General features: G+C 50.8%; 1 protein-coding gene across 2 annotated transcripts in view; it reads left to right on the plus strand.

Annotated features, from left to right (window-relative positions):
• The first annotated feature begins 1,596 nt into the window (after positions 1–1,596).
• Positions 1,597–25,927, plus strand: part of TRPM2 (transient receptor potential cation channel subfamily M member 2) — a 49,001-nt gene continuing 24,670 nt past the window's right edge. Inside the window, exons 1-14 of one of the 2 annotated variants that reach the window (XM_065411388.1) lie at positions 1,597–1,761; positions 3,492–3,577; positions 6,221–6,289; positions 6,402–6,570; positions 7,311–7,491; positions 12,532–12,698; positions 14,032–14,212; positions 15,023–15,084; positions 15,500–15,700; positions 16,451–16,553; positions 18,560–18,681; positions 22,683–23,033; positions 24,267–24,404; positions 25,756–25,885. In XM_065411388.1, the coding sequence (XP_065267460.1) occupies positions 1,597–1,761; positions 3,492–3,577; positions 6,221–6,289; positions 6,402–6,570; positions 7,311–7,491; positions 12,532–12,698; positions 14,032–14,212; positions 15,023–15,084; positions 15,500–15,700; positions 16,451–16,553; positions 18,560–18,681; positions 22,683–23,033; positions 24,267–24,404; positions 25,756–25,885 (2,125 nt within the window). The remainder of the gene's footprint in view (positions 1,762–3,491; positions 3,578–6,220; positions 6,290–6,401; positions 6,571–7,310; positions 7,492–12,531; positions 12,699–14,031; positions 14,213–15,022; positions 15,085–15,499; positions 15,701–16,450; positions 16,554–18,559; positions 18,682–22,682; positions 23,034–24,266; positions 24,405–25,755; positions 25,886–25,927) is intronic. The other variant, XM_065411389.1, reaches the window with a different exon arrangement.

Below are 25,927 nucleotides of genomic sequence, written 5' to 3' on the forward strand. Positions count from 1 at the left end.
TGCCACCTACTGAATTAGCAATAGCATCTGGTAGCATCTCAGGGACCTTAATGAGGGAGACAAAAAAATTAGCACATCTAAGAAAACAACTGTACATCAAGACTGCAACATTTGATCCTATCCCTTTGCTGGAAAACTGGCTTATTTGCTCATGACCCAGACAGACTGTGATGTGGTGGAGGCTGAATCGTTCTGCCAGGTGTATGAATAAATAATAATCATAACACTTTGCCTTTTTATAGCACATTCCAGCTGAAGATCTTAAAGTGCTCCACAGACATGAATGAAATTAGCCTCATGGCACTGAGGGTGCAGTTGTGGCTTTAGACCACACCTACAGGTGGAGTCTGTCAGTCCAGCAGGGCTCCCAGAGGCAGTGTGCCTACACCTCGCCCCGGGGATCTGGGAGTCAGGGTGAACTTGGAGGGTGCTACACCCTTTGAAAGGAGGGAGCATGCACTCTGGCTGCCTGACATTCTAAAGACAGGACAAGTAACATACTAGCCGGGTGTGGTGCAGGGGTAGCTGAGGGTTTGGTCTGTATGCGCAGAGCGAGCTGGATGAAGGTGGATAGCTGATGGATAGCCGGAAGGTGCTTGACCCACCCCAGCAGGGTGAATAGGGAAGACACATGGGATTTCTAATCCATAGAGAGAGGGTGGATCGGATAGATTGGGTATTTTCCCATTTGGTGGAATCATGGCTTGGGGTGGGCAAGGTATCATTTCTGGGCTGTGTGTGGGATATGTGATGTGTTGAGCTGAGTGAGGAGTTGAATCTCTGCTCTATGTATGGAGGGTAACAAAGAAGATGGCAGTGTCTATGGTTAATAATGAATGTCTGACTTGGAGAATGGTCTGTGGTTGTGTCTCTGGGTCATATGCCATGGGTGATAGATAAAAAAGTAACAACTCAGCTGTTGATGATATAGATATGAGCCCACAACTAGGCATACATATTGATATGAACACATACATATAGATGCAGTGTATGTTACTTTTTAGCTTTGTTTTTTTAATTAAAATCTTCCCTATCTCATAATTTAATTGGCTTAATTTGCAGCAAGGGAGATTTAGGTTAGATATTAGGAAGAACTTTCTAATTATAAGAATAGTTAAACACTGGACCAAGTTACCTAGAGAGGTTGTGGAATCCCCCTCAATGGAGGTTTTAAAGAACAGGTTGGACAAACACCTCTCAGGGATGGTCTAGGTTTACTTGGTCAGTGGATGGGCTAGATGACCGCTCGAGGTCCTGTCCAGCCCTACGTTTCTATGATTCTGTGATCATTCATTCGGGGCCTGTTGTAGGAAAACAATAGATGAATTTAGAAGTCTGTGCTGTGTGACATGCATAGCTGGTCTAGTTCACATCTGAAACAAATCCCAAAGCATGCTGGGATTGGAGGGAGAAGATTCATGGTGAGGGGTGTTCTCCTAGCAGCAAGCCCCAGCTCGAGTGTCCTCGTGTTTCTGATGCATGTTTAGTATTTTCTGTTTTATTGCATTTCAGTACTTCTCGGCATAACAAACTCGAGAGGCTCTGTTGAGAGTGACAAGAGACCTGCCTGTAGCTGGGAGTGGCAGGCAAACCAGAATGCTACCGCCAGAGCTGAATGGAGTCTGCCCTGATGAGGGAGACAGCTACGTTGTTCATCCCAAGATCTGCGACCTCGAAATGGTTCCCAACCTCAGACGCAGCAATAGTGGCTTCTGTAAGAGCAAGAGGAAGGCTCACTTTGCCACTGGCAATAATGAAAAGGCAAGTTTAGACAATGCTAAGGTTAGGGGGAGGCCAGCAAATACACTGACCATGTGTAAGAGTCAGGGGCATAGACAGGAGATGTTCCGAGCCCGGGGTGGGTTGGTGGGAGTAGGCTAAAAGGGGCTCTCAGTCCAGGAACAGAGTATCATTTGGAGGAGGTAGTAGTTAGGGTCATTACCTGCTTTTCTCCAATAGCCAGACAAAGTGCCCTGGGAGATGTGGACACATGGAGGAGAGCCATTCTGCCAATCCCATTCACACAAGGTGAAAACAAACCCACTAACAGCATCACTCCCAGTCCCAGCACTGTTCTGATGGTTCTGGAGTGAGAGAGGGCAGGGCATTCACATACCTTAACCCTTGTCTGCAGGGACCAGTGGCTCACCTGAGCCCCTCTGGCCAACCCCCAGCTCAGGTGATGCCCCATCCCTCTGCCCACCTTAATAATCAATGGAGATATCCTATCTCCAGAAGGGACCCTGAAAGGTCATTGAGTCCAGCCCCCTACCTTCACTAGCAAGACCAAGTACTGGTTTTGCCCCAGATCCCTAAGTGGCCCTGTCATAACTATAAAGGGAAGGGTAACAGCTCTCCTGTGTACAGTACTATAAAACCCCTCCTGGCCAGAGACTCCAAAATCCTTTTACCTGTAAAGGGTTAAGAAGCTCAGGTAACCTGGCTGACACCTGACCCAAAGGACCAATAAGGGGACAAGATACTTTCAAATCTTGGGGGGGGGAAGGCTTTTGTTTGATCTCTTTGTTTTGAGTGTTGTTCGCTCTTGGGACTGAGAGGGACCAGACATCAATCCAGGTTCTCCATATCTTTCTAAACAAATCTCTCATATTTCAAACTTGTAAGTAAACAGCCAGGCAAGGCGAGTTAGTTTTACTTTGTTTTCTCAACTTGTAAATGCACCTTTTACTAGAGTGTTGATCTCTGTTTGCTGTACTTTGAACCTGAGGCTAGAGGGGAATCCTCTGAGCTCTTTAAGTTTGATTACCCTGTAAAGTTATTTTCCATCCTGATTTTACAGAGATGATTTTTACCTTTTTCTTTAATTAAAAGCCTTCTTTTTAAGAACCTGATTGATTTTTCCTTGTTTTTAGATCCAAGGGGGTTGGATCTGTATTCACCAGGAGTTGGTGGGAGAAAGAAGGGGGGATGGTTAATTTCTCCTTGTTTTAAGTTCAAAGTGGGGAAGCAGCCTTGACAGGCCCCTTCAAGGGCTGAACTCACAACCCTGGGTTTAGCAGGCCTATGTTCAAACCACTGAGCTATCCCTCCTCCCCAGCCCTAAGAGGGGGGATTCCTTAAAGGAGCCACAACTCCTTTCTTCCTGCTTGACCAGACAAAGCCCCCACCAATTTAACATGAAATAACTCAAGTTAACCTGCAACAAATTCAAAGTGTGAATAAGCTGTTAGACTCAGCCCTCACTGCTCCTTTGTGTCTCACCATCCTCAGTTTTGGGCACACGTTTGTCTGTCTGATACACAGTGTGCTGGCAGAGTCCTCACTCTATCTGTCTAACTGAAAGTGTCAAATTCCCCTTGGGTTTCTTGCTGTTATGACCTTTGTTTCTCTATGTTCTGGCTGAGAGCCCTTGCACGCTGAATCTGTGATGTGCCCCTTTTTCTGTGGATCAGTTGTAGGAACCTATCTAATCTGGTCTTTGTCTGAAACCACTTAGGCCTGCTGTTCCCCTTATTCTCTCCACCCTATAGGAGAATCTCAGCTCATGGATTCCTGAAAACATCAAGAAGAAGGAGTGTGTGTACTTTGTTGAAAGTTCCCAAATGTCAGATACTGGGTAAGTCAAATGCACTGATGTTTTCCCCCTTCCGTCTGCTTCTTGCTTTCCACCCACATTGCAGGAAAGTAGAGTCAACATCCAGTGTTAAGCCCATTTCTGCTACGAGGAGAGGCGTGCAATGATGGTCTTGGAGCTGCACAAAGAGAATACAGAGAAAGATTTCCTGGAGAAGAAATGTTGCGTTTCTTCAGCTTATTCTACAATGCTAAGCACAGCTGGTTGAAAAATGTTGTTCTTATTCCTGTGGAAAACTTTGATGGAAACAAAAACAAAAAACTTAGTTTTTGTTTAAATTTTCTACAGAAAATTTGGATTTTTTGGTGGAAATGTGAAAACGGATATATTTTGATTTGCAAATGCAGCCATGATACCTCATGGGAGTTGTAGTTCCAATGCCTCAGGCTCCCATCAGGCAGGCCATTCAGCTGGGTGCAAGGTCACACCAGTGGGGATGGAGTGGCATGCTCTTCCAAATGGTATGACCTTACACTCACCATGAGTGCAAGGTCATGCCAGTGGTGGTGGGTCCATGCCATTCCCAGAAGTACTATGTTTTCTGGGAATGCATGAGTGGCCACCCTTGCTCCCTTTCTTTATACTGACAATGTATACTTATGAGTTACCACCCTTTGAAAAGTGCTTTGAGATCTTCTGATGGCAAGCACTATATAAACAGCTAAGCATTATAGGAATTATTATTATTATTATTTATTTATAGGCTGAGCTGTCTGGATATTTCCCATGATACACCATAGTCTCCTCTCTTGGAGAGGGAAGGTGGTGCAGCATGAGAGTCCGTGGTGATGGTGCATCATGGGAGGTGTAGTCCAGCTGGGGAGCTCCGCCCATACAAGTGAATGGAGATATAAAGAAACTGAACTACAATTCCCATGAGGCTCTGCAGCAGTATTTCCAGATAGAAATATTTGGGGGTTTGGCCAAAATATTTCAGTTTTTTGGGTGTTCTGTTTTTGAACAAAAAACTGAATTTTTCTGCAGAAGGCAGATGCTTTCACAAAAACATTATTTTAGTCAAAAATCCAACAAAATTGTTGACCAGCTCTAATGTAATGTCAGGATCAAAATCTGGGCAGCTACTCTCCCAGGCAACAGGAGATGGAGGAGACTGCTTCTAAACATGGGGCTAAGGGGAAAGGCTTGAATCCTAGCTAATGAATACAGTAGGACTGTGCTAAGTCTCACTGCACAAAGTTGCAAACATGGGTAATCCTCATAAAATCTCCAGTGTTCTCACTGCACATTGCTGATGACTGTAGTGAGGTTGCATTTACTTCAGGAAAATATACTACAGTAATGTATTACTATTGTAGCATTTAGAGGCCCAGGGCCGGCTCCAGGGTTTTGGCCGCCCCAAGCAGCCAAAAAAAAAAGCTGTGATCGCGATCTGCGGCGGCACTTCGGCGGGAGGTCCTTCGCTCTGAGCGGGAGTGAGGGACCGTCCGACGAATTGCCGCCGAATAGCTGGACCTGCCGCCCCTCTCCGGAGTGGCCTCCCCAAGCACCTGCTTGCGAAGCTGGTGCCTGGAGCCGGCCCTGTAGAGGCCCCACTGAGATCAGGGCTCTATTGTGCTAGGTGCTGCACATAGTAAGAGACAGCCCCTGCCCCAAAGAGCTGACAAACCAAATAGACAGACACTGGAAGAACCGTTATCCCCTTTTAGTAGTTGTGGAGCTGAGATCCACAGAGTTGAGGCCTAAGTTCACACAGGGAATTGGTCCCCAATGCTTAGCCACAAGCCTTGGCTTGTTACACTGTTATGAAGCACTTTCATCTATAATAATAGGAAACCCTGGGTTCCTTCTGCAATGCAGGCACCTCGATGTGGCTCCTGATTATGTTTGTTCACCTACTGACTAGTTCACAGCACTGAGCAGTGTGCATCAAGTCTCCTGGACACTGGTGCAGATTAGTGAGCTTCTACCACACTTAACAGGTCAGTGGTGCAAAGCACTCTGCACTACAGCTTGTTGGGAATTTTCAATCAAAACGAATTTTTGATGGAAAATGCAGTTTCCGCAAAGTTAAAATTTTCTATTGGAAAATTTCTATTTTGCCTAAATTTTTCAATATCCTAATGGAAAAATATTTCATGAACTATTTCATTTTGGGTCCATTAGCCATTGGACTGCATTTCCCTTTGGTGGTGCATTGCCTCATGGGAGTTGTAGTTCCAGTGATTCTCTCCCTATGGTCTGAGCTCCAGGGCTGGACTACATGTCTCATAGTGCAGCATGTGGTGTCCCCTCAGACTGACCTGTGTGGTGCATCATGGGAGCTGACTAGAGTGCATCAAAGGAGATGTAGTCTTGCCATGGAGACCTGCTATTGGGGACATTAGGACATGAAGCACCCAGAACTACACCTCCCAAGAGACAATGCAAAGCACTACTGGGATGTGTAGCTCAACATTGAACTGACTCAGAACAAAATGATTCGCCATTTCTGAATCGATATTTTCCAGAACTTTTTGTTCCACAATTTTAAAAATATATTTTGGCTTAATTTGGGGTGAAAACAATGTCCAGATATCGGAATGTCCTGCGGGATGGAAATGCTGATTTTTGCTGCGCTCTACCATGCACAATGATCTCTTCCTCACAGTGATTTCGTCTCCATAGCCAATGGCCGATGGGCAAGCTGGGCAGGAGATATAACCTCCCTAGGAGCTGGTGTTGGGCATTTTCAAAGTAAGCCACTGCCACTGCTTCCAATCTGAGATTGCCAAGGGACTCATCTGCCTGTAACTGCCAGAGACGCCCCTTCTGAGTTCAGGGAGTTGCTGATGCTGTTTTCTTGCAGGAGGGTCATGTGTGAGTGTGGTTACCCCAAGGAACAGCACCTGGAAGAGGCTACAAAGTCATCTGTTTTCCTGGGGAAAGAATGGGACCCCAAGAGGCACATCCAAGAAATGCCGACGGACGCGTTTGGTGATATCAGCTTTGCAGGTCTGGGACCAAAGGTGGGAAAGGTGGGTCAGTCCCTAGTGTCTAGGGGACAGGGATCCCATATTGAAACCCTGCTGCTCGGCACTTGCGGTTGATGGAATGGGTGTATTCGCTGCCTTTGATGGTAGATGGGGAGAGGCCCCAAAGGCAGCCCTGGTCCTAGCAGAGAAAGGAAGGGGGCAGATACGGTCACCTCCTTCACCCTTCGGAGCAGCTCTGGGGAGAGGGGGGGAGGGCCAGCGCCAGGACAAGTAAATCTGAGGCCTCCTCTGAAGCCATTTGGTGGGCCAAGATTCAGTGTGCAACCTCCTCCACTTCTCCTGCCTCAGACTCCTGGGGGTCTGAATCTCATGGAGGTGGGAGGGAACAGGTACAGCATCCAGCTCTGAGTCAACCTCACACTCCCCAGGGCCTGACACTAGAATAGCAGCAGCATACGTCACGCTGTCATCTCAGCCTCTCCTTGGAGGGGGGAATCTGTCACCTCGGGGGTGCTGTGCAGTGACAGATTCAGCTGCCAGGCTGTACTGGCCCTGAGGTGATGCATGGGGCAGTGAGGGAGATGTTCCTCTACACGCAGGCCTGGTCCTTTACAGGAAGGTGTGGAACTGGGGTGGGGAGAGATGGGAGCTGCCTAGAGGAAAGAAGTTTGATTCTTGCCGTGTTGGCTAGGATGAGTCCCTGGCTGGCTTTGCTCTCTGGGTAGGTGCAGTGGGTTTTACTCCCTCCCTTCCCTGTGTTTTGCGCCCCCCACCACCCTCAGTATGTGCGCGTCTCGGCGGACACCCCTCCATGCGTTATCTACCAGCTGATGACTCAGCATTGGGGCCTCGATGTGCCCAACCTGCTCATCTCTGTGACTGGGGGAGCTAAGAACTTCAACATGATGCCAAGGCTGAAGAACATCTTCCGACGGGGGCTGGTCAAGGTGGCCCAGACAACAGGTAACACCCGCCAGTGGTACATAGTCCCTGAGGGTGGGCAGAGCATTCCTGGGGCTGTACTGGAGGAGAGCCCTGTTTATATCCCTGAGGGAAAGCGGTAGGGAGTTCCCATTGGGGGATAATGTGCTAGGGAAGGAGCTCAGCTAATATGGTGGTGTCAGAACCGGAATGGAATAGAATAGAAGGTGCCAGATCCTTGTGGAACAGCATCCCTGGCCTACGAGCTCATCAGAGCCTGAATGATGGGCAGTGACGTTGGCTAGAAACCACAGCTCTCCAGACAACAAGCCGATAGATCAGCCTCTGCAGGGGCTCTGGAGACAGGCAGGTTCAGACAGTTACCAGAGCTCTGCAGAGCCAGTGAGCAGCTTTGGTAAGTGACCCTCCATGAGTCCTTGGACTCCTGCTCCCTTGGGGCCAGCGTTTTCCTCCTCCCCACTCACGCCTGCCTGCCCTTTGCTTATATACGACATGTTCTGGGGGGAAAGCCTTTAGCTTTCCTGCTGGATCTGCTGTATGGTCTCGTAGTGATTGGGGTGGGGTGCAGGGGCCCAGAGTGCCAGTCTCTGGGTGGGGCCTACAGAACTGAAATGTTGCTTTCAGGCTGAGGAACCTCTTGCACTGTCATCTCAGATCATTGCAGCTCTGTGAATCTTTCTCCCTTCTACCAGCCTCTCTTATCCACCACCCTTACACTGGTCTCTTATATACATGCCACAGGGCACTAACCCCTTCCTGTGTTCCAGCCCCAGCATTGCCCCGTATCTCACCAGGACCCTTGCACCAGCCTTTCCTAGTAAACGCTTCCATTGCTGAGCAGCTGTCAAGTATCAGGGGGTAGCCGTGTTAGTCTATATCTACAAAAACAACAAGGAGTCTGGTGGCACCTACATTCACCCTGATTGAATTGGCTCTGTCAACACTGGTTCTCCACTTGCGAAGTAACTCCCTGCTCTCCATGTGTCAGTATATAATGCCTGCATCTGTAACTTTCACTCTATGCATCTGAAGAAGTGAGCACGAAAGCTTATGCCCAAATAAATCTGTTAGTCTTTAAGGTGCCACCAGACTCCTTGTTGTTTGAGCAGCTGTCAGTCACTCACTGTCCTCTTTCAGCAATGCTGACGCCGTGAGCCTCTCATTAGCATGCTGACTGGCTTGGCATCTCTGGGAATACAGTGCCAGTTGCACACCAGCAGAGATGCCTCAGACAGAAAATTAATGCAATCCCAGGAATCACCTGGTGGGCCATAGAGTCCAATGCTAAGGCCAGAAGGGGCCATTACAATCCTCTAACGCAAGCCAGCGTGACTCCTGCATGGAGCCCGTCCCGCCTCTTTGAGCAACAGCGCATTATTTACAAAGACATCCAATCTTGATGTACTGACTTCAAGGGGTGAAGAATCTACCATTTTGCTCAGTAAGCTGGTCCAACGGTTCATCACCCTCAATGTTAAAAATGGGCACTTTATTTCTAGCCTGAATTTATCTAGCTTCAGCTTCCAGCCATTGGATCTTGTTCTAGATTAGAGTCTAGTTTATAGACCCCTGTGCCATCAGAAGTCTTTTCTCCAGGTACTTATAGACTCTGATCAAATCACCTCTTAGCCTTCTCTGAACCACGAACAGAAATATTCTGAGCCAAATTCTGCCCTTACTGATATTACCCAAGGGGTCCTTATGGGAAGTAACACTGTGTTGGGGTCCAGGCATGGTCCTTGCTTGGGGTAGCTCATACTCTGTGAGCCTGATGTTCTCCCACATGGTGGGGAAAGGCCAGCCCAAATGTTGACTGCTGCAGGAGACCACAGGATCTGTGTTGGGATTCTGCTGCAAGAAGTGACAAATAAAAGCTTCAGCAGAGGCTATCTCATTTCAGCCATTTCAATAAACTACAGCAAAAGGAGCCAATCCATCAATCCTTATTTCAAAGAGCTAGTGCTGGGAAAGGGATAGCCAGAGTAAATACTGAGCAAAAAATCTGGATTCTGAACATCTGAATGAGGTGGGAGTAGAGCTGGGAGAATGAGTGATTTTTTTTTTTTCAGGTTGTTGGCAGTTCCAGGAAAAAAAAATTAAAAATAGTTTCAGGTTGACCCAAAGCAAAATTTTCAGAGATCAAAAAGTAGTAAAAAACAAAATTGTTTTCAGTTGGATGCAATGTTGAGTCTGACCCAAAACAAAATGTTTCAGTTTTGAACTTAAAAAAAAAAAATTAATGAAGCTGCAGGAATTTCTAAATGACTTTTTGTTTTGAATCAAAAAATGGAAACGTTCTGGTTGGAAAATGTTGCTACAAAACTATTAGATGTTTCCAGAGTGTTTTTTTTTTTTTTTTTTTCAGTGGAAACAATTTGGTGAATTCCTAAAATGTTTCTGTCAACCCAAATGTCCTTTTTTTGGCGACAAAGAGTTTTGGCCAAAAAATTTCACCCACCTCTAGATGGGAATGAATCCAGACCTCATGCCAGGATTCCTCAGACTTTGGAAAGGTTCATATCAGGATCCAAACTTTGTGTTTCAGGCCCATCTCGGACAAACAGAAAGAAGACAATCCGGACGGACCCATTGGCCCTTGAGAACTCGACAGGTCTCATGTGACACTTAGGCACTGGGGCTGATTCCTCACTGCCTTGCCCCTGGTGCAGTTGTTATTGTCTGTATTAGGGTAGATTCTGGAGACCTCGGCCCCATTCTACTTGATGCTGTACACACACACAGAGGCCTTGTCTAGACTAGGATTTAAAGTGTGATGTTAGAGCAAATTAGCTGACACGTGGTAACTAACACATTATAAAAGCCAGGCTAAGTACTAGAAATCATTGCAGAGTTAAAAAAGCTGTTGGGATCAAGCAGATTATACAATGTATGGTCGCCACGTTGGGCATTTGAATAACTAGACAGACAATGGGAGGAGGTTGACCAAACACAAACAAGCCTTCCAAAGCTGACAAATACAGGAGAATAAGCAGACGTGGCACACAGCAAATGATTCCCTATTGATCAGCTGGTTTGACTGCCGTGGATCCACAGGATTGGTGTGACACCCCCAGTTTGGAACAGTCTCCAGGAGGTGCCCTTCAATGTGCCAGACTCCCACAGGGTCTCTCTCTTCCTCCAGGGTAAGCCTCACTGCCTCCATGACTGAACCTCTGGGGCTCCAGCACTCCTACTTCACACCGTGAGTGCTGCTCAGAGAGTCCAACTGAGCTAGACTCTTGGTAGAGACTTGTCCCCTCTTCAGGGATTAATGCACCCCAGCATACACAGTGACACTCCCACAGCGCTGTCAAAACAGCCGGGGTTATTAGTCAACTGGACACAGCATAGGAAGTCTTTAGATTAGCACAGAGAAGTGAAGGTTAGCACAGAGACCATGCTGGTTAGCCCAGAGCCCAGCCAAGCGGTAGTGAACCCCCATGTTTGGGCTCTGTCCGGGATCTCAGTCTGACCTCTATGGTTGCTTCCCAGGTCAGAGCCCTGACTCCTTCCAGCAGCCAGCACTTATCCCCACCACACATCTCCCCAGTCCTTTGTTCTCAAACTGGGGGATTGTGCTCCGCTTCCCTGCTGAGGGAGGGGAGGGGGGAATCCATCTCTGTCTGGGTCGCTGTCAATGTCCTAGCGATTGGCTTTGCCGTTGTCTTCTTGGATCCTCCATTGATATGGGGTTGGCCTTGGCCAGTTCTTTTTTATGACCCATCCAGGTTCAGATGGCTGGGCATCATTCATACCTATGTCTCCCAGCTTGCCCTAAGAGCAAACAGTCCTTCTCTCACCTCATCTGGGTAGCTGTGCAAATTATAGGGGAAACTGAGGCACAAATCGGCTTAATAAAAATACTACAGAAAATTCCACTTTCTCTCCAAGGAAAAGCAATAGAAGAAGGGGGGAAATGTCTGGAGGTTGGAAAAACTTTCGGTGGACTTGTCCTGCGGGCTATAAACTAGACTTTCTAAACAAGTATCGGTGTTGTCACGATCCCGAAACCCTTTTGATTCTTTGCTGATTAAATAGGGTGGCATCAGGAGGTGATATATGTGGCTATTTGTAAAATTGGAAGGATGAGATTTCATACGTTCATATGTGTTAATAATGTCGATGTTTTTTTTTTTTTTTAAAAGGTCTCCAGACAAGTGTGTGCCTTTTAAGCTATAACCGGAGCACTTTACCATGTGTTAAAGGCAGCATGCCTTGCCCAGACTAGACTTTTAAAAGGTGTTTGTTAACACGTTAGCCTCATGCTTTTAAAACTTAGACTGTGTCTTCATTGCCAAAACAGGTATGTTTTTACAGCAAAAGAATTAATGCAAATTAGCTCTCTCGCTGCAAAATCCTAGTGGAGACAAGGTACAGGCAGTTTCTAGCTAGACAGGTCTGTCCTATACCCCACAGCTGCGGTTAACTTTGTCTAGTTCCAGCAAAAGCTACAAAGCCTTGTCTCCACTAGAGTTTTACAAAGAGGTGGTTAATGTATGATAGTTATCCCGCTGTAAAACACACCTTTTTGGCAGTGAAGACATGGCTATTAAGGCCATGGTGAGAGACAGTCCCCTGCCTTGAAGAGTTCACAGTCTGAACAGCCCAATGGTGGAAAGAAGAAGGGTTATTATCCCCATGTCATAGAGGCACACAGGTCCACAAGGTCAGAGAGGAAGTCTGCGGGAGAGCAGGGAACCAAATCCAGATCTTCTGCATCCCAGTCCTGACCCACAAGACAATCTGTCTGCCCCTGCACAAAGCACGGTCCGCTCACACTAGCGGCATTCTCCTCGCCTAGGGCCTGCACAAAGTGCAGGGCAGGGGGACATGAAGCCCAGAGAGGTCCCAGACCTGTGTGTCAAAGAAGGTGGGCTCAGTTCACAGAGGGCTTCGACACCCCAAGGTACTTATGGGGCAGAATGCAGGATGGGCACCCCACAGGCCTCAGAATCTCCAAAACCTGGGTGGAAGGGGGACTTCTGCAGGTCTCTGATAGGCCAGGATATCAGCCACTGTGCATGGCGCATTCACCTTGCCAACCCCTGCTCTGTCTGCCAGGTGCCTGGATCATAACAGGTGGGTCCCACGCCGGTGTGATGAAGCAGGTGGGAGAAGCTGTGAGAGACTTCAGCATGAGCAGCAGCTGCAAAGAGGGTGAAATTGTCACCATCGGCATAGCCACCTGGGGGACCGTGTACAACCGTGGCAGCCTCATCTGCCCCATGGTGAGCGTCCAGCCTTTGCGGGGGGTGGGGGCTCTATGTTTGATTGCTCCGATGCCTGCAGGTGGGGGACTGTGTTTGTAGACATGCCCTGAATCTCACACACCCTCAGAGGATTAGAGACCAGCACTTCTCCCCCAACCTCCTTGAAAACCTTGCATCAGAAAAGAACAAGGAGAAAGAATTCCAAGAAGGAATTCATGATTGCTTGTTAATACCGTGTATTTAAAATACCAAGCATGCAAATGGAACTCCTGACCTTGCCCATTTCATGTTAGATATTTTCACACAATCTCAGCAGTGATAAGAGAAAAATAGACAGCCAAGAAAGTCAGAAGGGGGAAAATATGTCCTCCCCCTTGCAAACACATTTTAGGTTGCTTTTGGTTCTAAAATAATGTAGATTCCCCCAAACCTCTCAGAATTTAACCAAATCTGTGACGCATTTGCTTTTGTCTCAGGGAAATACAATGGAGAATGCCTGCCATATCTGCAGAACTCCAGCTAGAGTCTGTAGTTACAGTGATAGGCCCTTCAGGAATACCTAAGGCAGACAGATTCGTGTCTAATGAGACAGTGTGAAGATATTAGGTGCCTAAATAAGTAGCCTGCCTTTCAGAAGGGCTGAGCATCCACAACTCCCATTGATTTCACTGAGAGCTGTTGGGAACTTGACACTTTGGAAAATCAGATAATTTATTTTGGGACTTGGGAACCTAACTCCAGGCACCCCTGTTTGAGACTCTTGGCCTCTATGCTGTGCAGTGTCCATCTCCGAATCACTGAGTTAACTGAGCTGATAGCAATTTCAAATCCCTCCTTTGTGTATTTCTGAGTGAAAGATTCTCCCCTCTCGATTCCGTAAAGCGTCAGGAGGGGCCCGGAAAGAGGGGGACACAGCCAGGTGGTGCAGGAAGCGCCGCACAAGCTGCTGAGCTGAGGGGATTAGGTAACAGTCACTGTAAGAAACAGCTTGGGAGGGGCCGGGATGGCTATTTGTCAAAGATTGCTGCCCAGTCCAGATCCTGCCCCCTTCTGTTTTCTGGCTCCGCCTCTGTCACTACACTGGGCCATCTCGTCCATCATTCATTGACCTAAGTCAGTACTGTCCTCCGTCTCTCCTCTCCCACCCCATGTGCGGACTCCCCCTTGCACTCCTGCTCTTTTCACCACACCTGCCAGCCACCACCTGCGCTCTTGTCTGCTTCCCTGGGGCTGTTCCTCTGGTGTTCAGCCAGAGGACAGCCGCTTGCTCTCCTAATGGAGCTGTCCAAGTGAGAAAGGCCCAGCAAAATCCCCCTGTTGGTCTGTCTCTCTTTCCTCCGGCCATTTGCAGGGTGGCTTCCCAGCTGAGTACGTGCTGGATGAGGAGAGCCAGGGGAACCTGTCCTGCCTGGATAGCAACCACTCCCACTTCATCCTGGTGGATGACGGGACCCATGGCAGATACGGTGTGGAGATCTCCCTGAGGACCAGACTGGAGAAGTTCATTTCCGAGCAGACTAAGGTGAAAGGAGGTAATGGCAGCACAGGTCAGCCCTGCCCTGGAGCGGAGGGAGTGAAAGACGTGAGATCCGACAGACATTGGCACCAGGGCATGGGCAAGCGCCTAGATCTCTCTGGCGTCTGGCGAGGAGGGGGCCGCGTGTTACCATCAGTGCATTCACCGTTGGCATGTGGTGCCAGAAAGTCCAGGGAGCAGAGGCTTTGGAGAAGGAGCTCTGTTAGTGGATAATGTTTTTCCTGACAGACTTTGCCAGTGGCATGGGAGGAGAATATCATAGGCTGGGGGAGGCTGTGCCTCCCCAAACAGCCAGGCATGGCCCCGCCCATGCTCTGCCCCCAGGCCCACCCCCCCTCCAGCTTCCTGCTCTGCAGCTCCCCCTATGCAGTTCTCTGGGGCTGGGGAGGCTGGGGCTGTGCCAGCACTGGGGGCGCTAGCCTGGGGTGGGGGCCGGCGATTGCGGGGGGGGGGGGGGCCGGCTCTGGGCTGGAGGGGGCAGGGCCTCAGGCAGAAGGGGCGGGGCTGGGGGCTAGCCTCCCCCAGCCAGCGGTTCACGCACCACCCATGGTCAGTGGCACAAGTCGAAGCAATATTTCTGCTGGTGAAGTGACTGCAAACCATTCCTGCCCTTCTGGCCAGTGCTTCCTGCTAGCTGATCTCTGGGAGCTGCTCTGCAAGCTGGCATGGGTTGGAAATACCCGTGGCTTGTCTTCTACTTGTAGCTCTTTGAGGGAGATCCATGCTGGCCTGACTTAGCAGGGCAGCTGATCTGTGAGAGGTCTGCGTCCAAATGGAGCTGACTTGAGTCCCTGCTTCCTTGCAGGAGTCGCCATCAAGATCCCGATCGTCTGTGTAGCGTTGGAGGGAGGACCCGGGACACTCGATGTAAGTACATGGGAGAGAAGGGGAAGAGCGCAGCTTCCTCCTCCCAGACAGGTCAGGCAGGAAGTCAGAACTGCCGGGGCGTGGGGAAGCTAAAGCCATGACTTCACCCAATGACTTCCAAATAACAACGGAGCAAACACTGTGGGGATGGCTCCCCCTGGAAATCCCCAGCACAGAGAAAAGCCGAGAGAGCCATGTGCTAGGGAGCCCTCCCTTAGCCTGAGTGGAGGAGGACCACAGGGGGTGCTCGAAGCCCATCAGTGGTGGGAGATGCAGAGAAGCCACCAATGGGGGACTGTGTGTAAGCATGGGTGCCTCAGGCCTGATCCAAAACTCACTGGAGTTAACGCAAAGGCTCCCATTGACTGAAGTGGATTTGGGTCAGCCCTTCTAGCCCCGCATCTCTGTGTTGCAGACAATCTACAATGCGATCACCAATGGCACCCCATGCGTGATAGTGGAGGGGTCCGGGCGTGTGGCCGATGTCATTGCGCAGGTGGCCAATCGGCCTGTTCCAGAGATAACCATCTCCTTGATCCAGAAGAAACTGAGCATCCTCTTCCGGGACACCTACGAGCTCTTCACCGAGGGCAAGATTGTGGAGTGGACCAAAAAGGTGAGATGCTCACACCCCATCTGCTACGCTGGCTGACAACCCCCAGATCACTCAGATACATGGGGAGGGCAATGCGTCACCCCTCCTGGGATCTGCAGTTACCACACAGCCACTGAGGAGTGGGACCCCATGTATGATGCTGGGGAAGCGTTCCAGACCTTAGCTATGCACCCCACTGTTGGGAGAGAGGGAGCCTGTGTCCCGTACTCACCACTCACCCTGGATGCACCTGCAAAACCCCATTGTTTGTGTGTGCAAGTGGACATCTGTGTGAGCAAAGTGACTACGTGCACTGTGCAAATTGTCCAGAGGATGAAAGATGAGTGTGTCTAGAGGGGGCAGGAGTGTTGCTGGGGACAAGAACACACGGGGTGAAATCCTGGTCCCACTGCAGCCAGCAGGAGTTTTGCCATCAACTCCAATGGGGCCACAATTTAACCCACAGTGTTCTAGCAAGCAGCAGGCTGTCTGTGCATTCCAAGGACAGGGACTCAGCCTGCAGTTTGTTGGCTGGGATGGAAGTCATAGAATTAACCTCCAATGGGCTGGGAGGGGTAACAAGTGGCAGATGGGGATTTAACGTCAAATGGGCTACAAGGGGCCACAGAACCCAAGGCAGGAGCAAGGTATTAACTGCACTGGGTGGACCTGCCAGAATCTTCAGGAAGAGCATTAACCCCACGTGAGCTGGGTGGCACAGCAGGGGATGCTGCTGCTGCAGGACATCTGATCCTCTGCCATTCCTTGCAGATCCAAGACATAGTGCGGAGCAGGCAGCTCCTGACCATTTTCCGGGAGGGCAAAGATGGCCAGCAAGATGTGGACATGGCCATTCTTCAGGCACTGCTCAAAGGTGAGGGGCAGAGAAGGCATTACCTGGCTCTGCTCTGGAGACGGGTGGTCACGTGCCTGCCACCAGGTGTCAGGATGCTGCCAGTTCACACCAGAGTTGGCCATGTGCTCACCAGTGCTTGAGCTGCTCCTTAGTGGCCATGGTGCTGAGTGCACTGGCTGTCACTCCCTGTGGGCTGCGTGGGGGAGAGTGAGGTATATGCAGAGGAAAGGGATGTGTGGACAGATGTTGGCTGCGTGTGTGTTCTCCCTGTGTGCAGTCCCAGCTCTGCGCAGAAAGTTGGCACAGCAGACCTCGAGCGAACCGCCCAATGACCACAAAATCCATTAAGGTACAAAGGCATCAGGCCAAGTTTATTGTCAACAAAGCACAGTACTAGTATCCCGGAAACTCTACTGGACCACTAATACAAGTATGCCTGTAACAATGGACCAGCTCAGCGAACAGCAGGATTTTCCGTTCCTTCCTGGGCTAAACAAAAACACTCCCTGTAAAATACATCTTTATACCCTAATACAAACAAGTTACGTATTGCTCCTCTAATATAGTTAGTTACTGCCCCCTAATGTGGCTAGTTATCACCCATCACCTTTTACATGTTGCTTCAATCAAAACACCTCTGTTCTGTACTGTCATCCTGACCGTATCGTTTAAAAGGGGTCAGTGTGTTCCCATTATCTTTGGGGAATGTTTTTGTAGCATCCTTAATATCGGGATGTTCTGGTCCCACCCTTCTGGAATGTGTTTGTGCGAGTGCTCTGTGCCTAGCACCTCTTAGGAATGTGTGTTTTTGCAATATCAGCCCTGTTCTTGCCTAATTCTGTGAGCAGGGCCTGCCTCTAGCTCACAGTCTAATTTTTGCTTTTTATCAGCAAAGTTTTGATTACGCCTTTAGCCCAGGCCTCATACTAGGCCTCTAATACAAGGGCTTATGTCTCAGGCTCTCTTCCTACTACAGGATGGAGCAGGAATGTCGTCAATTCATTTCCCAAGTGATTTCACTGAGCGTGACCAAAGATCATCTGTCCCTGTGGGGTGCTGCTGCATCTCGCCCCATATGAGGCGCTGTTTCATCATTTCACCAGAGGAAGGCTGTGAGGCGCTTTGAGATGCTTTGGCACTGTCTGAATGGAAGACATTTGCCCAGTCATTATCTAGTGCCGTGCACAGATCATCCAGCCCTCGCTCTTGTTACACTAATCCGTTCCTCTCTGCCTTGTGCTCACTCAGGCCCAGGGGAATGTGTGACCCTGCTTTTGGAGGGATCGCTGTTAAAACAACCACTGATCTCTCATGAGACAATCAACACTCTTTCATGCTCTTCTGCTGGTCAGAAGAGTCCCCCCTGTGTATCCCACATGAGGGCAGAGTCACCCAATGTCCCTACCCTTCCCCTTACGGCTCATCGTCATTGGTTACTTCACTGGTGGGGGACATCCTGCTCCAGTGTCTGTGGGGACCCAAGCAGCTTCTTCTCAGGCCAGTTCCCATACTGCTCTTCCAGTTGGTCTCTACTGTTTCTTAGGCTGGCAGCTCTTCAGGGCAGGGATAAGGAGAGAACTCCTGGCACATTGCCAAAGACCATAGTTCTGAACCAGTCCCTGCTTCTCAGAACAAAGCAACTGTGCTGTTTCTCCTCTGCACATGCGCTGGATTCCCATCAAGAAATCCCACACCCATAGGATGTGTGGGGCAGTCAGAGAGACGTAGCGGCCTGGCAAATGGCTCCCAACAGACCAAGAGGGCAGGACCCCAGGAGCCATGGCAATGGAAGGGCCAATATGGGATGTCTTCTGGTGTCTTTCACCCAGGGTTCATTGGCCTCCCTTGCCCCTGGCCTGTTGTGCTCACTGGGGTGTGCTATGGGCAGGCTGCTCTGCTCAGTTGGCTGGTTCTCCATCAAGGGGCCCGGCTCTGGATGTTGCTTTTCTGGGGGAGGCAAGAATGATGTGGCCATCCCAGCCCAGCCTCGGAGTTCACTCTGTTGTATGTGCCTTTGGCTGCAGCCTCCCGAAACCGCGACCACTTTGGCCACGAGAACTGGGACCACCAGCTGAAGCTGGCAGTGGCCTGGAACAGGGTGGACATTGCTCGCAGCGAAATCTTCACAGATGACCATGAATGGAAGGTGAGATGCGCTTGGCTGTGCCTGGCCTTCAGCAGCAGGTGGGGAGCAGAGAGTCTGATTTTCAGGTATTCTCCTAGACTTTAAGGCCAGAAGGGATCATCATGGCCACCTAGTCGGACCTCCTGCACATCGCAGGCCACACGATCTCCCCCTCCCACTCCTGTAGTAAGCCCAGAACCTCTGGCTGAGTTATTGACGTCCTCAAATCTTGATTTAAAGGCTTCAAGTTACAGAGAATCCCCCGTTTACACTAGTTCAAACCAGCAAGTGACTCATGCCCCAGGCTGCAGAAGGCAAAAAGCCCCCAAGGTCTCTGCCCTGGTGCTTGGGGCAGGGATGGAGGGTGGGATCTAAGGGGGGCTTTATGCCACCTTTGCCTCCCTCCTATTCCGGAGCCATGCCAAGGCTGGTCAGGATGCTGGTGCAGGACTGCCTGCTCGAACGTACACTCTGCTTTTCTTATTTCCTGATTGCCCTGAGGAGCAGAGACTAGCCGTAGTGCAATGCGCGCCAGCCTGGGTCCAGCACACCTCCAGAGTGCCTCCAACCTGCCCCCTATGCTGGGGGTCGGCAGCAGGGCTACTACAGAGCCTCGTATGCTGGCCAAGGAGCCCCCTGCATAGGGAGCATTCTCAGGGGTCAATTTCCGCCCACTTTAAGGCCCTCTGTTGCCAGAAGCAGCTACTCTGTTCAAACCTTGTAGATGTGAGTCTGAACTACAGGTGGGGAAACCCAGGATTCAGTGCTTTGTAATGCCCTGTTTTTCCATAGATAAGCCCCTTCGTTTTCAGTTTAAATCAATTTTTACAGAAAAAATCCCGGGTTTTACAAAAAGTATTATTTGTTTTTTTCCTGTTTTCACCCTACTTTTGTATCATTCAAATATATAAAAAGTAACTTGTTTTATTAAGAAAATACAGTACATTGCATGAGATATCTGCATTACGAGAATACATTATTCTGTGTGTATATGCAAAGCTGCCTGTTGAAGTAAGGCTGTTAGTCTAGAAGATACACACAATAAATGGGCAGGCACACAAGCTCTGAAGTGCGCACGCACATCTGAAAGTACTGATGAGACTCATGCCCACCACATACACATGTCAAGCTCTTAGCAGATAACAGTTTAAAGATCTGACACACTAAAATGGGAAGAAAACGAAAATCTGTATCAGAATACATTTCAGAACACAGGGGAGGATTCCAAAGTTTAAAAAAACAAAAACAGGAGAAAAGGATGAAGTTGAGCATATGAGCTGCAAATGGTGTGGCCCAATTATTAAATGTAACTATTTATAGGCTAATAGTTCTAAGTCTACAACAGTAAACTGTTTATTCAAATGAAAAGTTTATTTGGGGATTATAGATAAGGCTAAGATTTTGTGATGGAAATTTTTAGTAAAAGTCAGGGACAGGTCATGGGCAACAAAGAAAAATTCACAGAAGCCTGTGACTTGTCCCTGATTTTTACTAAAAATATCCATGATAAAATGGGAAGGGTCTGGGCAGCTGTGGGGTGGCTGGGAGCTCTGGGGGCCCCCCAGCACCAGTGGGGGCTCAGAGCTCCGGGGTCCCCCTGCCACCAGCGGTGGAGGGAAGCTGCAGGGTCCCCCTTCCCCCTCCCCAGCAGTGGGGAGCTGTGGGAATCCCCCTGCCCTGCCATGGCGGTCAGGGAGCAGCCAGGGTCCCCCTGCCCCACGGTGGCGACGGGGTGCTGCGGGGGTCCCTCTGAAGTCACGGAGGTCTTTGGAAGTCACGGATTCCATGACTTCCACGAACTCCGTGACAAAACCACAGCCTTAATTAGAGATATATTGTTTTCTTAAACTCAGAGGTAGCATTGTGTTTTGAGTTCTGTTTTTGTTCTGCAGCAAACCACATTGAATTCCTTTCATCAAAGCATTAATCTACAGAATATTTTTCTCCCCGTCCTTCCATCCACCAAAATAAACCCCAATATTTACCCAGAAAAATTATTAATGTTTTTTTCCACCGATTTTCACCTGTTTTTGTTGTAGTAATAAACACTGATAAATTCCCAGGAAAAATTAAATAAAAGAAAAAAAGAAAATGAAGGGCCCTATCCATAGATCTATTAGCAAGCTGCTCAGGCCAAAAATGTGACTGGCCTTTAAATGCTGACTGGGAGGGGAATGTATTCTAGAGTCTGAATATCTGTCTTTTACAAATGATTTACCACTCCCCTGCCAAGAAATCTGTCGCAGATGCCAACGTCCTGTTGCGCACTCAGTTATGTGCATCGCAAGCCTGCTGGATGCATGGCTCAGCTCTCTGAGCTGTGCATTTTCCTGCTGACGTACTCAGCAATGTCACAACATTCATGTGGAGAGAAGGGTGGGGAAAAAAGCAAAGCCAGCTCCACTCTCACGCACCTGTTTTGCAATCTTATTGCGCAGAAGCTAGAGGTGGGCAAAATTGCGTCTTCCCTTTAATTTTTCTTGACTCCACTGGAAGTTGGAAGTAGTTTACAGAGGTTGACGTGTTGGCAAATACTTTGTTGGAAGGCTTCAGCTGCCCAGTGGGACCCAAGAGATGGGAGGAGGGCTGGCCGGGAATTCAGAATTCTGTTCTGCAAAAATGTTGAGGTTTTGAAATCTATTTTCATTCCACATTGGAACAAACCCAAGACCTTTCGACATTTTTCATGAAAAAACATGAGACAGAGAGCAACCAAGCGCCCAGAATAGTTAAGACATGGGATATTGGAGACCCAGGTTCAAGTCCCTGCTATGAAAAAGGCAGAGGAGGGACTTAAATTTGGATCTCCTACATTCCAGGTGAATGCCCTACTCACCAGGTTCTCTGGGTTGGACCAGAAATTCCATCCTAGCTGTGAGGAACCTTCCTTACACAAGTTCCGTCGAAACCCATACGTTCCTGCAAAAAAATTCAATTTTGATGCTTTGACATTTCCTGGTGAGATACCCATCAAACTGAGAAATTCCTGACCAGCTGTAGGTGTACATGCCACTCCATGTGGTCTGGAGACAAACAGTGGTTAAACAAAGGACACACACACACACATACCTGAAAACAAAACGTGAAGGTGGCATGAGTTTCTCCATGGAAACATCTGAAGTTGCATGACAAGAAGTATCAGAGAATTACAGGGGCTCCCATCTCAGCCACTGAAGAACCAAAAGCCAGGAAAGCAGAGTTCCAGAGTGCCAAACCTTCTGACCATGGAAGTATGGCCACTTGTAGGTCTAATGTCCTGCCGGGGATGGATGGCCACTGCAGAGCCCCTATAGCTAGAGGATTCCATGCCCTACCAAAATCACCACAGCCTGCAACCCCTGTGCACACTACGGCACAGCACTTACTCACCTGAGGAGTCCCATTGAATTCGGCGGGTTTGCACGTCGGAGGGGTATTAGCGTGAGTAAGCCTGAAAGAATCTGGCCCCGAGGATGGGAAATACCTGGCCAGCTGTAACGGCTCCCCCAGTACAGACGGGATCCAGGCTGGGTCACACAGGCAGCTGATCCTGCCAGGGCCCCAGGTCGGGAGAGACAGGCAGAAACAAAGTGCTCATCTCCTGGGGGGAGGGGAGGAAGGCCGGAGGGAGCTGGTCAGCCCCACACCACTGGATTCTGGGCAGGGAAGGGGATGATCGCGCTGCTTAGCTGCTGTCCGAGTGGGGCAGAGTAGCCCCTGAGCCACGGCTCCTCGGAGAGGAGAGGAGAGGGGCAGGTGGCCAGTGGCTCAGGGGCAGAGGAGGAGCGGAACTCTGCCCAAGGGGGCAGAACTACTTTGCTTTACTACAGGCAGTGGAGTCGTGAGCTATGCATGGCTTGCGTCGACCTGTCCATGCCCTCCCCTGTCTCGCTGCCTCCCGTGCTGGCTGCTTCCTCTGCTCCAGCGACCCCTGCCCGGGCTTGCTGCGGTGCCCCATGCCCGCTGCCTGCTTCAGCGCCCTGCCCTGGGACCAATCGGCAGGGTGGTGTCACTCAATGACAGCGCTGTCTCTGGCCTGCCAGCCTGCAGATCTGCACCCCATGATGGCCGCCGCCCTGATCGCCAACAAGCCGGACTTCGTGAAGCTGTTCCTGGAGCAGGGCGTGCGCCTGAAGGAGTTCGTCACCTGGGACACCCTGATCTACCTCTACGAGAACATGGCGCCCTCCAGCCTCTTCCACGGCAAGCTGCAGAAGGTGCTGGTGGAGGAGAAGGAGCGCTCGGCCTTCTCCAAGGTGCCGAGGATCCAACTGCACCACGTGTCCCAGGTGCTGAGGGAGCTACTGGGCGACTCCACGCAGCCGCTGTACCCGAAGCCCAAGCACGCCGAGCGGCACCGGCTCTCCATCGCCGTCCCGCACATCAAGCTCAACGTATGGATCTCCCTGCGCCGGGGCGGGGAGCTGAGGGGGTGGGGAGCTGAGGGGGTGGGGAGCTGAGGGGGCGGGGAGCTGAGGGGGTGGGGAGCTGAAGGGGCGGGGAGCTGAGGGGGTGGGGAGCTGAGGGGGCGGGGAGCTGAGGGGGTAGTCCTGCTGGGAGAGGACACCAGCTGGTGAGGCCAGGACTGCGGGCAGGTTTCAAACCAGGCACCTGAGCAATCTCTGCACTGGCCAGCACCTGAGAATCCCCAGCCTTGGGACATCCAACTGAAGGCTCTGGGGAGATCTGCACTGGTGGGAGTGTAGCAATATGCCTCCAACCAGGGCTGACTCCTAATGTCGCACTGGTGCGAAGGAAGGCTCATGCTGGCACAGCTCTCCGATCCATTATCAGGTTGGCATGGTGTAACTACACCTACCTGGACCCGGGGCCATGTGTGGCCTGCAGGAGCTGGCCCTGGGATAGGTACATTGGTGTAGCTCCACTGGTGTAAACTATCCTGCTCTAGACAAGCCCTGGTATTTGTTTGGTTGTTCCTCTCCAGCTAAAGACAGGTTTAAATTCCTGTAAAACTCCAACCCCTCCTCAGCTCAGGTGGGTTCCTCTGAGTCCCCACGGAAATTACCTGAAAGCCAAATGTGGCCGTTGTAGGCAGATCATTGCCTGGCCCGTTCCCGGGGCCTGATTCCCATGGCCTTCCTCCTTGCACAGCGGGTTAGTTGTGACACACCCTTCAGCAGCAATAGCATGTCCCACCCACACAGCACCGCTGTCCCTGTCCCAACAAGGGGCAGGGCAGGGGAGACTCCCTAAGTCAGGTGCTCCTGGCTCCATGCCCTGGGGAAACCCCAGGTGTTTACAGGACAAGTCCATGGGGCCAGGGAGGGGAGATCCTGGTAGCTGCGGAGGAAACTTGCCAGCAGATTTCCTCACGTGGTTTCCCCAGATGCCTGGCTCCCCTGCTTCTGCATTTGTTAGTGCAGGGTCTCATGGTGTGAGCTGAGAGCTGCATGGAGCAGCTGCCACAAGCTGAGAGAGCAAGTTAGCTAGCTGACCCTGCACTGACACCAGATCGTTGGTCCCCTGTCACTGGGTCTCTCCTTTCTCAATGGCCTGCAGCCTTCCTGCCCCCTTCCCAGGGCTTCAGTTTGCTGTGACAGCAGGGTGCCCCTGAGCGAGCGTCAGTTCTTTGCGAAGTCTTGGTCTAACTCTGCCGTCCTCCCCAGGTGCAGGGAGTGAGTCTCCGCTCCCTCTACAAGCGCTCAGCCGGCCGGGTCACCTTCACCATGGACCCAGTCAGGGACCTCCTCATTTGGGCTATTGTCCAGAGTCACAAGGAGCTGGCAGAAATCATCTGGGCCCAGGTATGAGGACCCTTCCCAACAACTCCCCGAGGTCACTGTTAATAATGATAGAGTTGAACCCAGGTCCTTCAGTGCTGATCACCTGTGTCTGCCACGAGCCCACGGACTCCCAGCTCCAGCAATGCTGCTTCCCTCCTGTGCAAGTTTGGGGTCCACTGCTACTCATCCCACATTGTCATCACCACCCCGTGCTTGTGACCTAGTGCGGAAGGGGAGGGGTCTGTAGGGGAGGGCAGAATCAGCTGGGCTCAGGCCTCCTTCTTGTAAGAGCAAGGGCAAAAGGCTGTCTCTGAACCCACCACCATCTGCAGCTTCAGCAGAGGCACGCCAGGAAAAACGCTGCCTCCATCAAACGGAGCAGCTGTCGGTCCCCGTTAGGACGAGGGGGACCCCTATCTTCCAGCGCTGGGTGGTTACAGCTCATCAGCTCGGGTCTGGCCAGGAAATGAATGTCCTGGGCCTAGACCTTTTCCACCCACAATCCCCAGGAGGGACAGCCAGGTTGTCCCACAATGCCCCATGAAAGCGAGCACAGAGCAGTGCAGTGAGTTATGGTGCTAGGACCCGCAGGATATGTGCTCTCGAGTGGGGCCAGCGCCAGTGCAGGCGCAGGGAGTAATGGCAGCAAGTGGCCACGCCTGCTGCTCGGCACTGTGCCCAGGCTCTCTTGAGCTAGGCTAAGGCACATGATTGCTTAGCTCGAGACCCCACAGCAGTGGAGGTCCTTACCTGAGAACTGTACCGAGCACGAGTCTCTTACCAGGAGCAGCCACTGGAAGGGGACAGAGAGCCCCCCTCTCCCAGCCTGGGTTGTGTTGCTAGTGCAGACGCTGCATGTAGAACTGGCCAAGGCCATCAGCAACAGCGAGCCGTAGGCCTTTGGGAGAGATCCCTTCCCAGCAGGCGGCGTGGGTGGTGGTGACATGTCGTGGGCCAGTTCAGGGTGCTCCCAGTTCCCTGGGCAGGAAGGGAGGAGGTGCTGAGATGCCCACAGACAGGGTGAGGAGTGCATGGAGGCTGTAGGAGCTCTGGGCAGGAAAGAGCATCCTTTTAAACGACAAACCACTGCAGCATTCCCCAGCAATGGTCCAAAGACCTGGGCAGCCCTAGGGCACAGCAGCGCCTGGCCCCGGTCTGGGGAACACTGCAGCCTGGGCAGGGGCTGGAATTACCTGCCTAGCCAGGAGCCCCATTTGCTGTCACTACCAGCCTTCCTTTGTAATGCTGGCCTTTCTCTGTGGCACTCAGCCTGGGATGCCCCGCTCCTCTCCCTTCAGCAGACAATGGGGCTGTGCTGGCTTCCCAGGATGGGAGTTCCCTGTTCTGGCTAATCTGTCCCCTGCTGTCTCAGAGCCAGGACTGCATTGCGGGGGCTCTGGCCTGCAGCAAGATCCTGAAGGAGCTGTCCAAGGAGGAGGACGACACGGACAGCATGGAGGAAATGCTGACCCTGGCAGAAGAGTATGAGCACCGAGCCGTCGGTGAGCGTTGTTACCATAGGCCGTGCCCGCTCAGTGCAGTGC

Source organism: Emys orbicularis, chromosome 9 (assembly GCF_028017835.1).
Source record: "Emys orbicularis isolate rEmyOrb1 chromosome 9, rEmyOrb1.hap1, whole genome shotgun sequence".
Lineage (NCBI taxonomy): Eukaryota > Metazoa > Chordata > Testudines > Emydidae > Emys > Emys orbicularis.